The 19823-nt window shown below is 41.2% G+C and overlaps 1 protein-coding gene across 2 annotated transcripts in view; it reads right to left on the bottom strand.

Annotated features, from left to right (window-relative positions):
• Positions 1-19823, bottom strand: part of TYK2 (tyrosine kinase 2) — a 2798586-nt gene that overhangs the window by 326126 nt on the left and 2452637 nt on the right. For both annotated transcript variants that reach the window (XM_044084572.1, XM_044084573.1), the window contains one exon: positions 12691-12883. In XM_044084572.1, coding sequence (XP_043940507.1) covers positions 12691-12883 — 193 coding nt within the window. The remainder of the gene's footprint in view (positions 1-12690; positions 12884-19823) is intronic.

Genomic DNA, 19823 nt, shown 5'->3' with positions numbered 1-19823 from the left:
CGTTTAAATCCCAAAGGGGGTAGGATCGTTGATAGGAGATCTAAAGAGAAGTGCTCCTCTTAGAAAGGCTCAAAGTTTGGAAGATGCTACAGATGAATTATCTATTCCAACACTGAAGTTGAGAGATGGCAGTTAATTGCATTAATGGTAGAAGAGCTAGCTCCTTCATTGAAGACTGATGCTAGAAATTCCAGAACTTTATAGACAGGACCAAAAAAGGGATCTAACTGACTGTTGTGCCCCCCCCCCCAAAAAAGAAGTTATGTACTTACCAGTAACGTTCCATGTGTGTTGTCCATCTCCACCTTTATTCTCACAAATCTGTCAGATCCATCTCAGCCTTATACAGAAGCTTGTGGCTTTCAACTAAGCTCTTGGGCATTCTTCCTTTCCAGAATGCATTTCCTCATTACCTCGAATCTTGTTTGCCCAATAAAGAACCAGTAGCTATATAAAAGATGACAAAGGTAATACTACTGAACATTTTGCATCACCCGTTTTTCCAGGAGTCTAGGAAGGGGTTAGGTGGGAGGGTTGTGAGAATAAAGGCAGAGACAGACAACACACATGGAAAGTTATGGTAAGTGCATAACTTCTTTGTGTGTTGTTGTCAATATCGCCTTTATTTTCACATATGGGATAGCGTCCCTAGCAACCTGAATCTTGGGTGGCTCATGGAAGAATATTCCTCAGAGCCCCTGACCCAAAGCAAGCTCTACCCCTGGAGGCCAAATCCACTTTGTAATGAGTAATAAATGTAGTTGCTGCGCAAATATTATCTACAGATTCTCTAGCCAGAAAGGCTGAAGAAGTAACCACAGCTCTAGTAGAATGTGTTTTGACTGGTTTGGGTAACTGCTTATTTTTGGATTTATAAATAAACGTAATACAGTCAGAAAGCCATTTTGACAACGTAAATTTGAAAACTGGCAAGCCTTTTCTCGTTTCAGAAATGGAAACAAACAACCAATCTGTTTTTCTGAAGTCCTTTGTTCTGTGTAGGTAAAAACACAATTGCCTGTGAACATCTAATAAGTGTAGAAAATATTTTCCTTTGTTTTGGAAATTTGGGAAGAACACTGGCAACTCAATGGACTGACTTAGATTAGTCTCAGAAACTACTTTGGGCAGCAAGGAAGGATTAGTTCGTAATGGAACTCTGACTTTGTGAAATATTAATTAAGGTGGGTTTATCGACAAAGCTTTCAATTCAGATACCCTTCTGGCAGAAGTAATACTCACTAGAAAAATTGTTTTCCAAGCTAGGAATTTCAAATCAATTTGCTGAAAGCTCAAACAGAGAATGCGTCAAGTGAGATAATACAAAATTCAAGTCCCAAGTGGCAGAAGGACTTTTGCAAGGTTGTCTCAGCAACAGAACTCCTTTCAAAAAGGTTTTGCAAAGTTTATTGGACATGACAGGGGAAGCCATTCTCTCCCAGGTGAAAAATTGAAATTGCAGCTAAGTGAACTCTTACGGTAGGTGCAGCAGCTCCTTCGCTAAAAAGCTTTGCTAGAAAATCCAGAATGAAGTACAATGGAGCAGTAAAAGGATCTACATTCTTTTCCTTGACTCATTTGACAAATCTTTTCCACTTGCTTTTGTAAAGTTTTTGTGTGGAAGATTTATGTGAAGAAAGTAAAATGTCTCTCACTGGAGAAGATAAAAGAGGATGCTTAGCTATCACTGGAATTGGAGCAGCCATGCTGTCAATTTTAGGTTTTTCAAGTCCAGAGAAGAGCCAGCCCTTGTGGATGCGAAAGCAGGTCTGGAACCGCATCCAGAATCCATAGATCTTCCTGGAGATGAGGCCATTGATACGGAAACCAAATCTGTCAGGGCCAGTAAGGGGCGATGAGGATGACTGTTCTCTTCAACAATTTTGTTTTCTGTAACATTTTGAGAATCAAGGGAGTTGGAGAATAAAAAACACAAAAACAAGTGCAACCCAAAAGGAAAGCAGTAAAATCCAAAAGCACTTGTGAAGCAGTATGTCCAGCGTGAAATAAGCAATTTATTAAACGCCAGCAAAAAACTTCACACTAACTGAATCACCGTGTTTTCATTTCAAGACTTCTCCAGATAAAATTCAAAATAAAACTATTACATTTATATATCAAAAACTCAACCTATTATTTACACACCATCCAATAATAGTCAAACACTCATTAGAACAAGCTGCAAACTTACAAAAAATAATCACAGTACTTGTATATAAAATATGCTATAAATAAATAAATAATGCAGCCTATATATATATATATATATATATATATATATATATATATATATATATGAGATGAAAAACATATAAACTTATAAATATTAGAAGTTGGTGCACATAAAAAAATTTTACATATAAAAATGTTATGTAAGTAAGTTAAAAACTTAAAACTTTTCTGCATTTAAAACAGCAAAATATTAATCTCTTTTGATTACCATCTAGTAGCCAAAGCACAAAACTACAGGTGGACATCAATAGAAAAAAAAAATAAATAAAATGCAAAGATGTCACATATAACAAATAATGCACAATCTAGCCATTCTCATTTTTAACATTGAACTTATACTTCAATTCTCATTAAGTTCTCATCTCATATATAGGACATATGTAATACTTATACTTTTATGCGGAATTTTATCTGAAGAATTCTTGAAACAAAAATGCGGTGATTCAGTTAAAGTGTTGTTTTTTGTTGGCCTTTAAATAAATTGCTTATTTTGCAGTGAGCATACTGCTTCACAAGTGCTTTTGAGTTGGAGGATAAGCATACAGAAGTCCCAGGGGCCAAATGCATCCCTCAGTGATTCCTCCTGATGGGGGGATTAGGGAAACACAGCTGCTGCATTTGTTGTTCATGGGTGATGCAAACAGATCACAGCAAGGCTGACCCCATTTATGGAAAATTCTTTCTGCAACTTCATGTTTGAGGGACCACTTGTGAGGCATCAGAATTGCCTGATGAACTTGTCCCATATAATGCTGGATTTCCCCAGGATGTGCATTGCCGTCAGAAAGCAGGTAGAAGATATCGCACACTGCCAAACCCGGAGGGCTTCCTGACAAAGGGGGTAAGATTTGGAGCCTCCTTGTTTGTTAATGTTCCAGACTACTGACATGCTGTCTAACTGGACTGCGATCATTCCCTGAGGAACAGAATCTTGAAATGCCTGAAATGCTAGAAGCACTGCTCTCATCTCTAGAACATTTACATGCAGATAGACCTAATGGGGGGTACAGGTGCCTTGCAACATCTTTCCCAGATAATGCCCCCCCCACCCTATCTGGAAGGCATCCACGGTCATCGTGGCCCGAGGTTGACAAGCTAGAAACTAATGACCTTCAGACACTTGATTGGAATAAATTCACCAATGAATAGCCTTCCTGTAGGCATTGGTTATCAAAATTTTGTGAGACATTGGTAGATCTAGAAATGACCACTGGATCGACAACAACCATTACAGAATTCTCATATGAATGCGGGCTAGAGGTACCAGAATAATGGAAGCTGCCGTTGTCCCTAAAACTTGAAGTACTAGTTTTACAGATGCTCTTTTCTTGAGAATTAGGACTTTTATCTGATTTCTTAATGAAATAAGTCTGTTGGGTGGAAGTCTCACTATCATTTCTTTGGCGTCTAAGTGAGCTCCTATGAAAGTTAGATTTTGACAGGGTTCTAGAACCAATTACTCAAAATTTAAGGTGATTCCCAGATGACAGCAAAGATTTATAGTGGTTTCTCTTGACCTTAGGAGTTGATGCCTGGGTGTGGCAGTTAGGAGCCAGTCATCCAGGTACGGAAACACTCGGAATTCTTGACGTCTCAGGTGAGCCGCAACCACTGCCATGCATTTGATGGCCACTCTGAGGGCTGCAGTGAGACCAAAGGGCAGGGCTTGAAACTTGTATTGAATGGCTCCCAGCTGGAAGTGCAGATGCCTTCTGGAGCGCCTGTCCATTTTTATATGGTAGTACGCATCCTGAAGATTTATTGAGCACATCCAATCATCTTTTCCTAGAAAAGGAAGAACTGACTGTAAAGTGACCATTTGGAACTTGCTCTTTTTGATGGACTTATTTAGATTGTTGAGATCAAGAATAGGCCTCCTGTTTTCTTTGGTACCAAAAAGAATTTTGAGTTAAGATCCATAACCTCGTTGGTCTAAGGGGACTTCTTGGATGACTCTTTTATCTATCAACTTTAGAATTTCTGTAGTTCCTTGATTCCTTTGCTGGGGTGGTATGTCTGCGATTCTTCTGTTCTGAGGTAGGGGATACATGAAGGGAATGAGATAACTTCTGGATATTATATAATGCGTCCATTTATTTGTAATAGGTAGCCAGGCCTGTGGGTGCAGGGGCAGTTGACCCCTGATTCTCTCCAGATGTGAGCAATCAGGCCTCCTTTCAGGAGTGCTGAAAGGGCCTACCAAAGAAGGAATCTCTACAGCCCTGTTTTTTCAGGCCTCCCCTGCCATGAGGATGGCGTCTTCCATTATTGTTCCCTCCTCTGCCTCTGGGGGAACTTTCACCTGTGTGTCCTGGAAAGACCTTTAAGATTTTCGGAACCACACTTTTCTGTTACCTTTCTGACCTTTGGGTTAGGGCCTGGTTGGAGTAGGAAAAACAGACTCTTATGGCAGATAAGGTCTTGCCTTCTTGTTCACACATGGTAAGCATTTCTTTCACTTTGGGTCCAAAAAGAGATGAGCCATCGAAAGGGGCGTTCACAAAGGAAGGCTTGAAAGGCTCCACAAAATGGCAAAGTTGCATCCATGCCTGCCTCCTAATCGAGATACCTGAACCTGTGGCTGTACTTGCTCCATCCACTACATATGAAATGAGTCTCATGGAGGAGTATAACTACTGAATTTAGGGTGGCAAGCTGAGAGGTTACTTTATCTGAGACCTCATCAGCCACAGCTCCCTGTAGGGTATCTGATAACTCTTTCAGCAGATCCTTTTGCAGTCTAGTAAAGTGTGTCAAATAATTAACTGAGCGCAATGTAAAGCCCGCTGAAGAAAAGACGCACTTCCCATATCTATCCATCAACCTAGAACCTTTGTTAGGAGGATGAATACTGCTACTGGTCTCAGAAAGTTCCTTTTTAGTTGCTGCCGCCATGACCATTGCATCTACCAGAATTCCCTTTGTAAGAAAGTTCTTATCTGGGGACAGATCAATTGAATCTGGGGTCTCCTATGCCTTTCAAATGATTAAATGCCTTTCAAATGATTAAATCAATAAGCTCATCGGAACGCGTGGTCACCCAAAAGGTGGAAGGGCAGGATCCAAAAGCCTTCAGGTATACTGATTCCTCTGCTGAAGAGATGTTGTACTTCCAGTCCTCTTTGTTTCAATGATACTAGGATGTCTCCAAAAGAAACATCCTCAGGAGTACACGGTTGGGACCCCCCCTCAGTCTCATCGAGGTCAGTATCTGTAGTGACCGACTCCTCTGGGGAGTCCAAATGCTTCCACTAACAAGTTCTCTTCTGAGGGACTTCTTTAGTGGGGTAATCTGAAGAAGTTTCAGAAGAGATGATGGTCTCCGTTGGGACACTCTGAGGTTTGGGATCCCGCTGTCCCTGTGGAAGGATTGATTGAGATACAGAAGTTACTGGTTGGGAAAGAGAAGGATGATCCTGGGAAGACTGGACTGTTGACTGAGAGGCAGTCAAAGCTCTCACTGTGGCCTCGAATACCCCCTGTCCCGGATCCGAGGAACACTATGGAGCAGACAAAAAAATCAGTCGGAACCAAAGGTCCTTTGCAATCAGAGGAAGGAAGATCTGAGGCCGAGGTAAGAGCCGAGCTTAACAGACCACTTGTGAGGCATTAGAATAGACCTACTTAACTTGTCTGTAACCACACTGGACTTCCCCAGAATGTGCACTGCTATCAGAAATTGAGTGGAAGACATTGCCCATTCCCTCACATTTAGAGCTACTTGACACAGTGGGTAAGATTTGGTTCCTCCTTGTTTGTTGATATAGCAAACCAATGACATGTTGTCTGTCTGAAATGCAATAGTTCTAGTCGGGAGAGTGCCTTGGAAGGTCAGCAATGCTAGGAGAACAGCATTCATTTCCAGGACATTGGTGTGTGCTGGCCTCTATGGAGGATCATGTGCCATGGGCTGTCTTTCCCCAAAAGTACTCTCCCCAACTGATCTGGGAGGCATCCGTGGTCACTATGGTCTTAGGCTGGGGAAGAACAAAGGGTTGACCTTCTTGCACTTGACTTGCTCGTATTCACCATAGGAGGTATCTTTTTGCAAGCTTGAGATATCTTTATCTGACTGGACAGAGGATGGAAAAGAATGGACCACTGAGTAGCCAAGGTCCATTGTATTATTCTCATATGGTACAAGATAATGGTACTAGGATGATCGCCACTTAAATCATGAAGGCTTAATTGAGTGAGAGAGAAGAATTTTGGATGATTTTCCTAACCTGGAACTGAATAGTCTGAACTCTCTGCAAGGGAAGAGTTGTATGTGTGATCGTGTTGAAAGGAGTACTATTAAATTCTAACATCTGAGTTGGTTCCAGATGAGAGTTTGTTTTAACTGACTGAAATAACCAGGTGGGAGCAAATCTGGAGTACATAATCTTGGGTCTGTATCAGTTGATGTCTGGTTGAAGCAGTGATGAGCCAGTCGTCTAGATACAGAAACACTCAGAAACCTTGCAGCCTCAAGTGAGCTGTCACTTTTGCCATACACTTGGTAAACACTCTTGGCGCTGTGGTGAGACGAAAGGACAGAGCTCTGAATTGGTAATGACTGGCCCCCAGATGGAAGCACAGATATCTCTTGGAGTGTGTGTTCATTTTGATATGACAGTATGCATCCTAATGATCTATTGAGCACATTCAGTTGTCCCTGCGCAGAAAAGGCAAAATGGACTGAACCATGACCATCCGGAACTTTGTGTACTGAACCGACTGATTCAGATTGCTGATATCCAAAATTGGTCTCCAGTCTCCTGTTTTCTTTGGCACTTAAAAAATCCTTGAGTAAGTTTCTGACTCATTCTGGTCTGGGGGGACCCCTTGGATGAATTTTTTTCTAGCAGCCTGTTTACTTCTAGTGCTGCTGTCTCCCTCTGACCGAGTGGAATATTGGGGATTTTCTTTGAAAACCGAGGGGGTGGATGGGAAAATGGTATGACATAACCTCTGGATATTATCCTCTGCATCCATGAATGTTTTGTCATTTTTAACGCGGCTGTCTGGTGCAGGGTAAACATCCCCCGACTGCCTCCAGAGAAGGACAGTCGGGGCCTCCTTTCAGAAGCACTGGTAGGATCCGTCAGAGAATGAATATGAATCTCTCGATCCTTGGTGTTGTGGACCCCTTCTGTTGCGAGAGCAGTGTCTTCCATTATAGTTTTCCCCTCTGCCTCTGATGAAACTATCTCCACATGGATCTTGGAAGGGACTCTGGGATCTCCTGAACCAGATCTTTCAACCTCCTCATTGATACCTAGAAAAGGTTCATTGAGGGGTTGAGAAATGTACTCCTACAGCAGAGAGGGTTTTTCTTTGCTGGTCACACCTAGAGAGTGTGTCTTTCACTTTACAACCAAATACAGAACTTCTGTCAAAGGGAGCATTGATAAAGGAAGCTCTGAAGGGTTCTGCAAAGTCACATAAGCACATTCAGGTGTGCCTCCTGATGGAAATACCTGAACCTGCCACCTGTAAGGTATCTTCTGCTGCATGAGAAATAAGCCTCATGGACGAATTGGAAATGGAATGAAGGGTAGCCAACTGTAAGGCAACAGTGCTCTCAGCCTCAGGGGGTCTGGTCCCAGACAGGGATTTCTTAAGATCTTTAATCAAATCCTTCTGGAGTTTTGTGAAATGTGCCAGGTAGTTCAGCAATCAAAGGGCAAAAGTCGCTGAAGCATAAACAAACTTCCCAAATCTGTCCAGTGCCTTAGACTCCTTATTAGAAGGGTGGACAGAGGAACTCTGTTCTGGAAGTTCCTTCTTGATGGCTGCCGCTATGACCATGGCATCAACCAGTACTCCTTTCTTCCAATGGATCTTATGTCGTCTCTTGGGTATTAGTTCAACAGTATCAGGCTCCTTCCATGCCTCCTGAGAGACTAAATCAATAAGCTCATCAGCTGGTGGAGTCACCCAGGCGGTACATGGGCTAGCACCAAAAGCCTCCAGGAGTACCAACTCCTCTTGGGAAGGGCTGATGGGAGACCAACCACCCCTTTGCTTTAGGAGTTCCAGAATGACTCCAAATGAGACATCATTGGTTGGTGGTCTTGGGGATCCATCCCCTTCATCAAAGTCTGCATCTTCAGTGACTGACTCGTGAGAAGAGTCTAAGTGCCTCTTTTTGCACTTTCTCTTCCTGAGAACTTCTTTAGTGGGATGTTCCATAAAAGTGTCAGCAGAGATCAATATACCCTGATGGATATCCTGGTGACTAGCTTAGGCTGGCTGTCCCTGTGGTAGGGCGGAGTGAGTCTGAAGATGTAGAGACGAATGGGCTAGGGAGGTCGGAGCTGAAAAAGGTGGAGAAGTTTGATCTCTGGGGACACAGAAATCTCCCTCCACTACTTTGAGTGCCCCGGAGAGAAGGAAACTGACAGCTCCAAAATAAAATGCTTACAAGCTGCAAGCTCCCTCCTCCCCAAAGACAGAGCACTCAAAGAGGGAGTTGGAGCAGAGCTGTCTAATGAGGCACTCGGTGTCAGTACACTCGGAGACACCAGTGGAGTTGAAGATACCTGCATCTTCAGATCCGATATGAATCTTTGGATCTGACAACACTGAAACCATAGGTCAGATCTAATAAGGAGTTAGCAAAGCGTGTGTGTGTGTGTGTGTGTGTGTGTGTGTGTGTGTGTGTGTGTGTGTGTGTGTGTGTGTGTGTGCGCGCGCGCGCTAAGATCTCTGGACCCTAGCCAGGAGAGCCTCCATTTGTATCTGGTGTTAAGAGGTACTTCCTAATCATCCTTTCCATGTTGGCTTCAGTCAAACTTTTTGAAGAATGAGACAAAATGCCATGGATTAGGGCCTTGAATGGTGGAGTCTCAGAGAATGCTCCAAAAAGGGGGATGGCAGCCTAGAGGTGATCAGATCCAGACCCAAGAGTGTTGACTGCATCACAGGTGACTATTCTTTGTGAATCTTCAGATCCGAAGATTTAGTCATTTTTGCTGGAGGTTTCGAACCCGGAGCCAATGAGGCAGTAGGCTCCGGAGAACGTTTTCTGGAATTTCTCTGCTCTGACTTCTTAGGGTGACCAACCCTAGAAGATGCTGGTGAATCAAAAGGTTTAGAGGGCAGAAAGCCCCTGAGTATTAATTTGTTTTTATGGTCTATGATGGCCCTAGGGTTAAAACCCTTACAAATGTCACAGGACAATGGAATTTTATGGCCACAGGCCGTACATTTTTTGAAACCTGCTGGTTTTTCTGACATTAAAACTTAAAAGAAATGAAAAATACACTAGAAGTATAGCCAAAGGCCAAGAAGGGAAAAGGAAAAAGATAAAGATTTTATTTTTTTTTTAACTAAATAATTATGTAAGTATACTAACTATGGTAAAAAACAGAAGTACCTAAATGTACTAAAGAACTACCAGCAATGGTAGATTGAATAGAAATACAAAAGTACTTGAAAGGGAAAAAGGGAGGAAATGCTATTAGAATTAGGAAAATATAAGAAAAAATCATAAGATATCAAGTTTAAAATATGAAGTTATTAACTCAATGAAACCCAAAAAATTGAAGGAGTCGAGAGCTACAACAGTGACCACGTCTGAAGTTTTAAAGGCGGCAAACAAGATTGAATCTACGTTAGGGACTAGGGGATTATGGGAAAGGGAGGAGCTTGTGAGCTTTCAGTGACTCACGAGCTAGTAGAAGTGGCTGAGTCAGGTCCAAGGATCAGATCTGAACCCAAGAGTTGAAGACAAATGAAAATTTACAACATTGAATGGAAGAGGTGTGGGAAAGAAGTAATATCAACTACTTATCAAAGATTAAAGTATTGCATTTGAACGGGAATATTATGGAACAAGAGGAACAACTGTCGAATGCTAAAGAGAAAATAAAGGAGTATTTAGATAATATGCATGATTTAGAAAGGTCACTGTTTCACAAGTATTTTTAATAACCCTACACCACAAAAACTATTAGCAAAATGATTTAGGTAACAGAAAACAGAAAGGGCTGCAGTTGCCGAGCTAAGGGAATCTATGACTAGAAAAATAACCAGAGACCCTACAGGAGTATTAGAGATACTCTGGAAATTCTATGAAAATCTGTACAGAGCAGATGAATGGGGAAATCATGAAAAGACACATGAAAATATTTATGGAACACTTAAATATGCCAAGGTTAGAGGAAGATGAGGCTCAAGAATTAAATTCTAAGACATGGCAAGGGAACCAAGGCAGTGGGAGCAAATAACGGGAAATGGAAAGTTAAGAGTGGATCGGGCCAAGAAACAATTTGGACTGTAGGACAGAGACTGCCTTCCCTACCAGGCATTGACAGAGAATACAGAAAGAGAAAGGGGTAGGGGAGTCCAAAGTAAAACACCTGCTCTGGTAGAGTTTTTAAATTAATCTAGATCAGAAGCTGCTGTTAAAAAGAGATAATTTGTATAACAAAGTATTGCATGACAACTATAAGAATCAGTCAGAGGTAGTTAGAAAGAATATGGAAGAGAGACTGGAAAAGCAATTTACAAGAACAATGGGAGAACATACGCATGGCTCCCAAGTATGCAACAAAGTCCAGAAGGTTTAGGATTTTTGCTTGGAAGTATTCTTATATCCTAAGTGGATTTCAAATAATTTCTCCTCAGGATAGACAAAAAATGTTACAGGTGTGATGAGAAAGAAAAAGGTAACTGGGAACATGTTTGTGGGAGTATAATGAGTTGAGAAGATTTTAAAAATTCCCTGCAGAGTGCCCTGTCAGAAATACTGGGAGAGCAAATGGCTGTAACTGAGTTAATTATTATTTTCAGATGGGATGCAGGATTTGAACTGACAGAGTAAGGTCATATTAAGTTGAATTCCATTATCCGCAAAAATAAAGCAATTGCTAGAAAATAGAAATCCAAATCTAAACTAATTGTATTTGAATTACTGTATGCTTTAAATAGGACAACTGAACTGGAAGTGGGACCTTTAGAACAGGGACGAAGCAGATTACGTAGAAATACACCAAACTTGTGGGGGCAGCACACATACAATAATGTTCAGAAGGAGGAAAGTTTAAAGGGAAGGCAAGAATTGATCAATTTATGTAAAACTGGATTAGTTTTTATAAAGAAATAAAACTTGTGTAATAAATAGTGCATGCAAATAAAAGAAATGTTAATGCATTTTGTTTTCTTTTCTATTAATGTAAATGCTAATTTAATAAAGGTGTTTATAATAAGAATTAACTAACATGGGAAAATATGAGATACAAGTGGTGATTCATAACCAATGAACAGGAAAATCTTCAGGGACAAATGGTATTCCTGTGAAATCTGGAGGTTAGGAGAAGAAAAAAAGTGATAAAAATCTGGATGGTTTTGTTTACCAATATTTTAAAAGGAGGGATAATACTAGCATCTTAAGAAAGCTGTGGTGGCTACACTACTAAGACAGCAAAGACAATTTAAATCCAGTTTCATACATACCAGTTTCAATTCTGAACCATGATGATAAACCATTTATGTCTACACTAGCTAGGAGAAGGCTAAGGTGTTGCCAAAATTGACTGATAAGCTCAATGTGGTTTTTGTGGCAGAGAAATAAACATTTGACAGCAGTGACACAATGATGATGATCCATATGCAAGCAGAGTGCAAGAAGACCTCTTTATTATTGTTGGGTCTTGATACAGAGAAAGCATTTGATAGAGATAGCTAGGATTTTATGAGTAGGGTAATATCAGTTTTTAAGTTTCCTGGTAGAATAATGGGGATAATTAAAATATATATATAAAGGGTCAAAGGTGAAAATCAAGGTGGGAAGGCTTATCTCTGACAAGCTGGGTTTGAATAGAGGACCAAGGCATATTTCTGACAAGTTGGGTTTGACTAGAGGACCAAGGCAGAAGTGTCCTCTTCCTCCTTTGTCATTTGCCTTACAGTTAGAGCCACTGGAAAACAAAATAAGAGACTCTTAAATTCATGGATAAAGCTGGTATGGCACTCAAGAAGTTTTTATCTTAGACTCAAAAAATAATACACCACACACTGTTCCTCATGTTCAGTAACACCAGCCGGGCACCATACTGTAACAATATAGTGTTAATTGAGTAGTCCGAAAGTCTGGGAATCCTCTGGTCAGTTTTCACCAGCCATCTTCATTCCTACCTCAAAATCGCTCTCAGTGACAGGCAGATATCTCTATTTTTGGCTTCAAGCCTTTCTTTTAATATCCAGCTTCCTTTAGGTGTTTTCTATTTTCTATTGGTTACCAAATTCCACTATCATAATGGAAGGGATATATACAAAGCTTGGCTAGCTATTACTGTAATACATGTTATATGCACTGTGTTTTATATGTGCAGAAAAACAGCCTATTTGCCACAAAATGTATATATATTGTGTGCACGTGTGTGTGTGTATATCTATGTGTATATCTACATACATATCTATATACTTTTTTTCCTTTTTTTATCTACATTCAATTTATTTTTATATTACCTTGCTCATTGCAGCAGCCTTTATACTTGACTATATTTTCATGGTAAAGTGTCTTCAAAATTTCGATCTCACGGGTCCAACTTGCTTGAAGTTGTATGCTACATTCTGATTTTAAGGACTTTACAGCCACCATCTCTCCTGTTCTATCATTGTTGGGATCATACAAGAAGAGGCTCACCTTGCCAAAATGTCCCTATAAATGAAAAAAAAAAAAAAAGTACAAAGAGAAACAAATGCATTTTACCAGTATATATATATATATATATATATATATATATATATATATATATATATATATATGCAGGTCTCACCATACCCTACATATACTGTACATATGCATCTTACACATATACAAAGGTGTTCATGTACAAAAATCCAAAGCACTAATAAGCTACACACATATCATGAAACTAGACCTGTCAGAAGCATGTCTATCATTCCTAACAGTACTATATACTGGAGGAATTAGGACCACATGGCATATTATTCAGTGCTCCCACTGGTTCTCATCATGTTGCTCTGCTCTCATCTCTCCAGCCTTTTGGTAAAATAAAACTCTAACCACTCTAACGCAACTACTTTCCAGTAGTACCCTAAAAATCCCACAAGGAGGACAAAGAAGAGTTATTAGCCATAGCTTCCCATGGGATGGTAGGAGAAGCGGAAACAACATACTGGATTGCCTGCCCCAAAGCCACTGTGTGAGGTTGTTGGGATGGAATTGTTCACCACAGACAGACATACTTCTTACAGATCGTGCATTATGGTAATTGCACAAATGGTAGAAAGTGGTCCATTGCTTGGTAACATTTAGGACACAATCCCCAGTAACATAAATGGAGGGACCCAGCAAGGAGAAACTAAAGTTGTGTGCTCACCATAACGATGCATCTGTGTTGACAGTTTTCATTTTTCCTCAACTAAAGGGTCTCAGATTCGACCTTGGATCTGACACGGCTGTTTTTACTAGACTCACAGATCCAGCTCTCGAGAGCATCCCTTTAACCATAATGCTCCACTATTCTGGGCTATCTCAGATCTTGTTTGCCGCCACATCATTCTGACATGGATTTTCTGCTCTTGAGCAAGGAGGTTAACTAGATATTCTTATAACCTTTTTTTGCAAGTTTTATTATCTGCAATGTTTCTTTCCTCTTCCTTCCTTTGCCCTTTTACAGAATCTGCTTAGTGTCTCAAACCCATTTCTTTAATCTCCCATTCTAGTTAGGCCTTTCTACCCTTTCTCAGGGTATTCTTAGAGATAACACTGTCGGTATTCTTTTGGTTTACCTGATGTAGGGTACTTTTCAAATTTCATTGTTCGTAATTGTTTCCCTGCTATTTACATATTAAAAAAACTCTCTCTCTCTTTCATTCTGCTTTGTTGAATCAATATGGTGACATGCCTATGGGTTTTAAATATACTTCCGGTGGGCATAATATACATAACTCGGATGCCCACAAGGAGTGCACTTACTGTTTGGGTGCTGCCCAGCTATAAGCTGATCATTCCACTAACGAGGTCCCTAGGGAGAAGAGATGTAAAAGGAAGCACTTCGACTACCCTCAGAAATGTGTCCATTAAGATACTGACTTCAATGAAGGGGAATGGTCGTCCAGATCTCCACCAGATGTCTCCTTTGGAGAAGTCTTGGTACTTCTTAAACAGAGAGGTGGATGGTCTTCAGACAACCATTTCCAGGATGAGCTGGTGTTTCTGGAGGCTTTCAGGACTGGCCCAGCTACATCTTGGGTGGTCCCTCCAGCTGATGAGTTGCACTGAGCATGCAAGGAGCCAGATACAATGGGACCCATATCTATAAGGCCAAATAAGTCTTTAGCTCCACCTAAAGATACAGCTCATTGGAGCAAGGAAGTCCCTAAAGATGCCCTGTTGGTGGAAGCAGCCACTACAAGGGAGCTTGCTGAACACAGTTCATCTGTCCATACCCCTAACAGACAGTCCAAGGTCTTGGACAGATTTGGCAAGCACATTTATGCCTAAACAACCTTTGCTCTTCTGTTGCTGAATTATACTGCACATTTCACCAGACTACAAAAGATTTGACCAGCAGCTGTCCAACTCTCTTTCATGGTCCATGCTTGTGGAGGACCAGAAAAAAGTTTATTCACAACCGGCCATCCTTCAGTCTATTTTCAATATGTCCATGAGACTGATATGCAGTCAAGAGTACCTCCAGGGCTGTGGGCTCAGGTACTGTGGTTAGGAGGCAAGCCTGGATGCAACTGTGTGATTTTATGGAACCCTTCAAGTCTTTGTTCATTAATGCTTCTTTTGATGGAGTATATTTGTTCGGCCCCAAAGTTAAGAAAACAGTCTCCTGAAGTGAACAAGATGGAAGGACAGTATTGTCTGCCACTGAATCAATGGGGTGGTAAAAAGATGCATTTTCTCAAGTCCCATGGGCCTTTCCAGGAATCACAAGGAGATCGTTATTTCTAGGCAGAGGAGCAACTCTAATGGAAGATGCCAACCTCCCACTACGGGTGGCCTGCAGAACCAAGGCTTCAGAGATACCTTCTCTGACAAGCCTTACCAACGCTCCTGAAGGGTTACCTGACTGCTGCACTCTGGAGGCAGTTGTGGGTGTTATCTCTGCACCCAGAAGCCTCGGCATCCATCATACAAGGCACTTGGGTGCACAAAATTATATCCAGAGGTTATTACATAGCATTTTTCCAAATTCATCCAGCAAAAATAATCATCATCCCCAATGCTCCACCCAATCAGAAAGCAGCAGCAGCCTTGGAAATAGTAAAGCTGCTAGAAGGGAGAATTATTCAAAAAGTTCCCCCAGACCAGCAAGGATCCAGAACTTACTCAAGATTCTTTTTAGTGCCAAAGTAGACAGGGGACTTAAGACCAAATCTTGATCTCAGCCAACTAAACCAGTATGTAAAATACTAAGTGCAGGATGGTCACACTCAGTTCATTTTACCTATACTACAAAAGGACAACTGGATGTAACTAACAGACCTTCAAAATGAATGCTATCATATAAAAATGAACAGATGCTCCAGAAGATACATACGCTTCCGGCTGGGAGCCAGCCATTACCAGTTCAGAGCACTGCCCTTTGGTCCCACCACAACACCCAGGAAGTTCACTAAATGCACTGTGGTTGTAGTGGCTCACCTGAGATAGCTGGGATTTGATTTGTTTCCATAACTAAACAAATGGCTCCTGACTGCCCCATCCTAGCACCTATTTATTCTAGCAAGGAATTACTTGCTTTAGTTATGTCATCAACTGGGCATCATGGTCAATTTCCTTCCCTTTGGTCCCACCACAACACCCAGGAAGTTCACTAAATGCACTGTGGTTGTAGTGGCTCACCTAAGATAGCTGGGGTTTGATTTGTTTCCATACCTAAACAAATGGCTCCTGACTGCCCCATCCTAGCACCTATTTATTCTAGCAAGGAATTACTTTGCTTTAGTTATGTCATCAACTGGGCATCATGGTCAATTACACTAAATCGCTGCTTATGGCTATTCAAACCCCAGAATTCATAGGCACTTGTCTAGACACGATCAACCAAATAGCTTTGCTTCCTCTAAGAGTTTGTAGTCTCAGGTTACAGGTCATGAAAGTGATCTCCCTTTCTTATCCTACTGTAAGGCTAGTCTTTCGAGTGTTAGGATCAATGGCAGCAGCAACTAGTTCTGCCAGCCAGATTTTATATGCGAGTCCTGCAGTAGACACTTTCAAGTACAGTGGTTTATTCTTCAGCATCCTTTAAGCACTCCAGTCAAGATTTCCAAAGTTTGGAAGGAATATCTTCTTTGGTGGCTTCATTCAGAAAAAGTATGCCAAAGTCACTCCTTTGTTCTCCTTTAGCTAATAGCCAAAGTCACCACGGATGTCTCCTAAATTGGGTGGGGGGGGTGCACTTTTCTTGGGAAGGACAGTCCAAGGTACGTTGTACCCAGAAGAGGACAATTTGCACATCAATGTCCTGGAAATGACAACAGTCCTACTAAAGATGCATGCCTCTCAAGATGTTCTGCATTCAGGTAAGATTGTGACACAAATAACATGCTAGTAGTCTGGTATATTAACAAATGGGGGGGGGACAGATCTTACCCATTGTGTCCAGAGGCAATAGAGTATGGCAATGGGTGATCTCTTCCTGTCGCTTTCTTATGGCAATGCACATACCAGAGAAAACCAATCTGCTGGCAGACAGACTAAGAAGGTCCATTTTGATGGCTCGCAAGTAGTGTTTCTCAATCAAAGTGTGACAGAAAAGATATTTTGTCAATGGTGGCCAGCCATGGTGCGATCTTTTTACTTCTCCTCTCAACAAGTGCAGCAGGGTCTTCACCTAGTACATCCACACGGGGAGTCACTAAGAGATGCTCTAGTCCATGACTGGTTATCTGGTCTCCTTTATGCTTACACTCCATTACCCCTCATCCCCAAGTTTCTACAGAAAGCATCAAGTTTGGATTCCCTCATCTTCTGTAACCATCTGCATTCACATCCAGACCTTCTATTTCATCTGACAGGGATGAAACACTTGGACATCAATGGCCTCAAGTTGACTGCATGGTTTTTCCAGTTCCAGTAATGGCTAGACAGTCCAGGCTTTCCTTCTAGTTCAACAGAGTGTTTTATCCTCTCAGAAGCTTTCCACCAGGAAAATTTATAAATGTAAATGAAAAAGATTTTCAGACTGGGCCCTTCAGAGACACCTAGACCCTTTCTCTGCCCCAGACTCAGAAGTTCTTGAATTTTTTTGGCCTCCATTTTTAGCAATGGGGCAAGTTATTCTACTATTAAAGTTCAATTAGTGGTCATTTCAAATTTTCACTCAGGTAAGAATCATTCTTCCTTAGCTTCTCTGAAACTGTGCAAGGCTTTCCTTATGGGTACCTTTTTACTCATGCGCCAGTTAAAGATCTTAACCCCCCCACTAAGGGTTTGACAATTCTGTTACAAGCTCCTACTCCCCACTCTCCATTTGAGCCTTCAGCTAATATTCACCTTAAGTTCTTGTCCAGGAAAACAATTTTTCTGGTTGCTATCACTTCTGCTAGACAAGTAACTTAACTCCAAGCCCTCTCTGCAAGAATTCCATTACCTGACCTTCCATAAGAATAGAGGTTCATTACATACAAACCCATCTCTTTTACCTAAAGTGGTTTCCAAATCCAACATAAATCAGGTCATCATTTTTCTTGTTTTCTTTCTGAAATTCTTAAACAAAGGAGAATACATGAGCCATCTTTTGGACGTACATCAGCAGCTTATATTTTATCTGCAAAGAACCCAAGATTTAAGGAAAAAAGAACAATTATTTGTATCCTTCTACAAGAAGGAATTGGTTATAGCAGTTTCTAGAGTGACCCTGGTTAAATGGCTAACAGATTGCAGCATATCCTTTGTTTATATAAAGAAAGATTTATCTTTACCTAAGCCCTCAAAGCATATTCCACAAGGTCTGTAGCCGCTTCATCTGGTTTTTCGCCAAGAGCGTCCATAGATGATATTTGGGCAGCTGCCACTTGGTCCAATGCTCATATCTTTATTGCTCATTACAAGTTAGAGATACTATCCAGAAACAGGGCAGCATTTGGCTCTTCTGTACTCCAGAATATCCTTCCATGAGGACCCCCCAAGGTTCATCTAACTGGGGACTCTGTCCCATCAGTTGAGGAATGAACGAAAATGACATGAGAAACAAAGTACTCAACATAACACTGCATCTGTGTTGACCATTTAAATTCTTCCTCAACTCCTCACCCTCCAATCCCCTTCTCTCATTTCCTACTGAAGCTTAAGGGATGTCCCTTTGGGAGCCCACCTGTTCCTTGTTTTGAGCTCCAGACTTCCTGTATGTTTTTACCTTTTTCCTTCATCATAGCATGATATCATGTATATGGTAATGTTGGGGTAGCAAACCTGATCTGAGGCATGCCAGGATAGTGGGGCATTATGGGTAAAGGGAGGAGCTCGAGAGGTGAATGTGTCAGTCTAGTAAAAACAGCAGAGTCGAAAAGCAGCAGAGTCGAATCCTAGGTTGGATCCAAAACCCATCAGTTGATGAATGAATGAAAATGACACCACCAGAAAATTCTTTTGACCACAGTAGCCCCAAAGGAGGATCTTGCCATGGAAGTGCTATCTCCTTGTAGAAGGTATTCAGATTTGACCAAGTGACTGCAGCACAAATATCCTCTTTGGAAGCACTCTTAAGAAAGACACAAGATGTGGCCACTGCTCCCAAGGAATGAGCCCTGGGTGATGCTGGTAGAATACAATGCCTCTTTAATACAGCAGAATTTGACCTTGGATATTGAGAGTGAAGGATAGAGGAAACGATAAACAAACCTAAATCATCTGCTCCTACCAATGTAGAACCTTAAAATCCTGTGGGCATCTATGTAATGGTTAAAAAGTATTCCCCTTTGTTCTGGTACTTGGGGGAGAAGACCAGTACTCTGATGGCTTCATTCATGTTGGTTTCCAATATAATTTTAGGCATGAATTTTCACCCATCATGAGCACTACTCCATCTTTATGGAATGTGAGATATAGAGCTTTAACTGGCAGGACTTGTAATTTTGATACTCTTCTGGCCAAAGTAATGGCAACTGTGAAAAAAAAAGTCTTCTATGACACATTCTTATGGCTGGCTTTGGCAGCGGGCTAGAATGATAGCTTTGTTAGGATTTTTTAAGATAAACTGGGTCACTGATAAGAGATTCAAAGTGTCGCTGAACACAGGAAGGGTTTGTTGACCTTCAGTGCTGATAAGGAGGCAACGTGGCATTTTACATGAAAAATGGAGTGCACTTTGATGGTGGAATACCAGAGGCCTTCTTTGCAATGTTCCACTGCATACTGCAGCAACTGATCTAGAGGAGCTGTTTTTAGGTCAGTTTCTCTCAGAAAGGCCCAATTACATTCTTTTCACTTATGTTTGTATGTCTTTACAGATGCAGAAATGTAAATCTTGACCATCTCCCAACTAAACCAGAGTTTGACTAGATGCTTGGGCACCTCATGGAGTCAACATGGGGAAAGCAATGATGAGGCTTAGCCTGCTCATTTCTGCAAGCAGAGGGTGTGGGACTTTGGTGGGGACACAAGGCCAAAGCAAGGA

This window comes from Protopterus annectens, chromosome 9.part0 (assembly GCF_019279795.1).
Source record: "Protopterus annectens isolate FY-2018-M chromosome 9.part0, PAN1.0, whole genome shotgun sequence".
NCBI lineage: Eukaryota > Metazoa > Chordata > Ceratodontiformes > Protopteridae > Protopterus > Protopterus annectens.
This window is presented reverse-complemented; position numbering and strand designations above follow the sequence as displayed.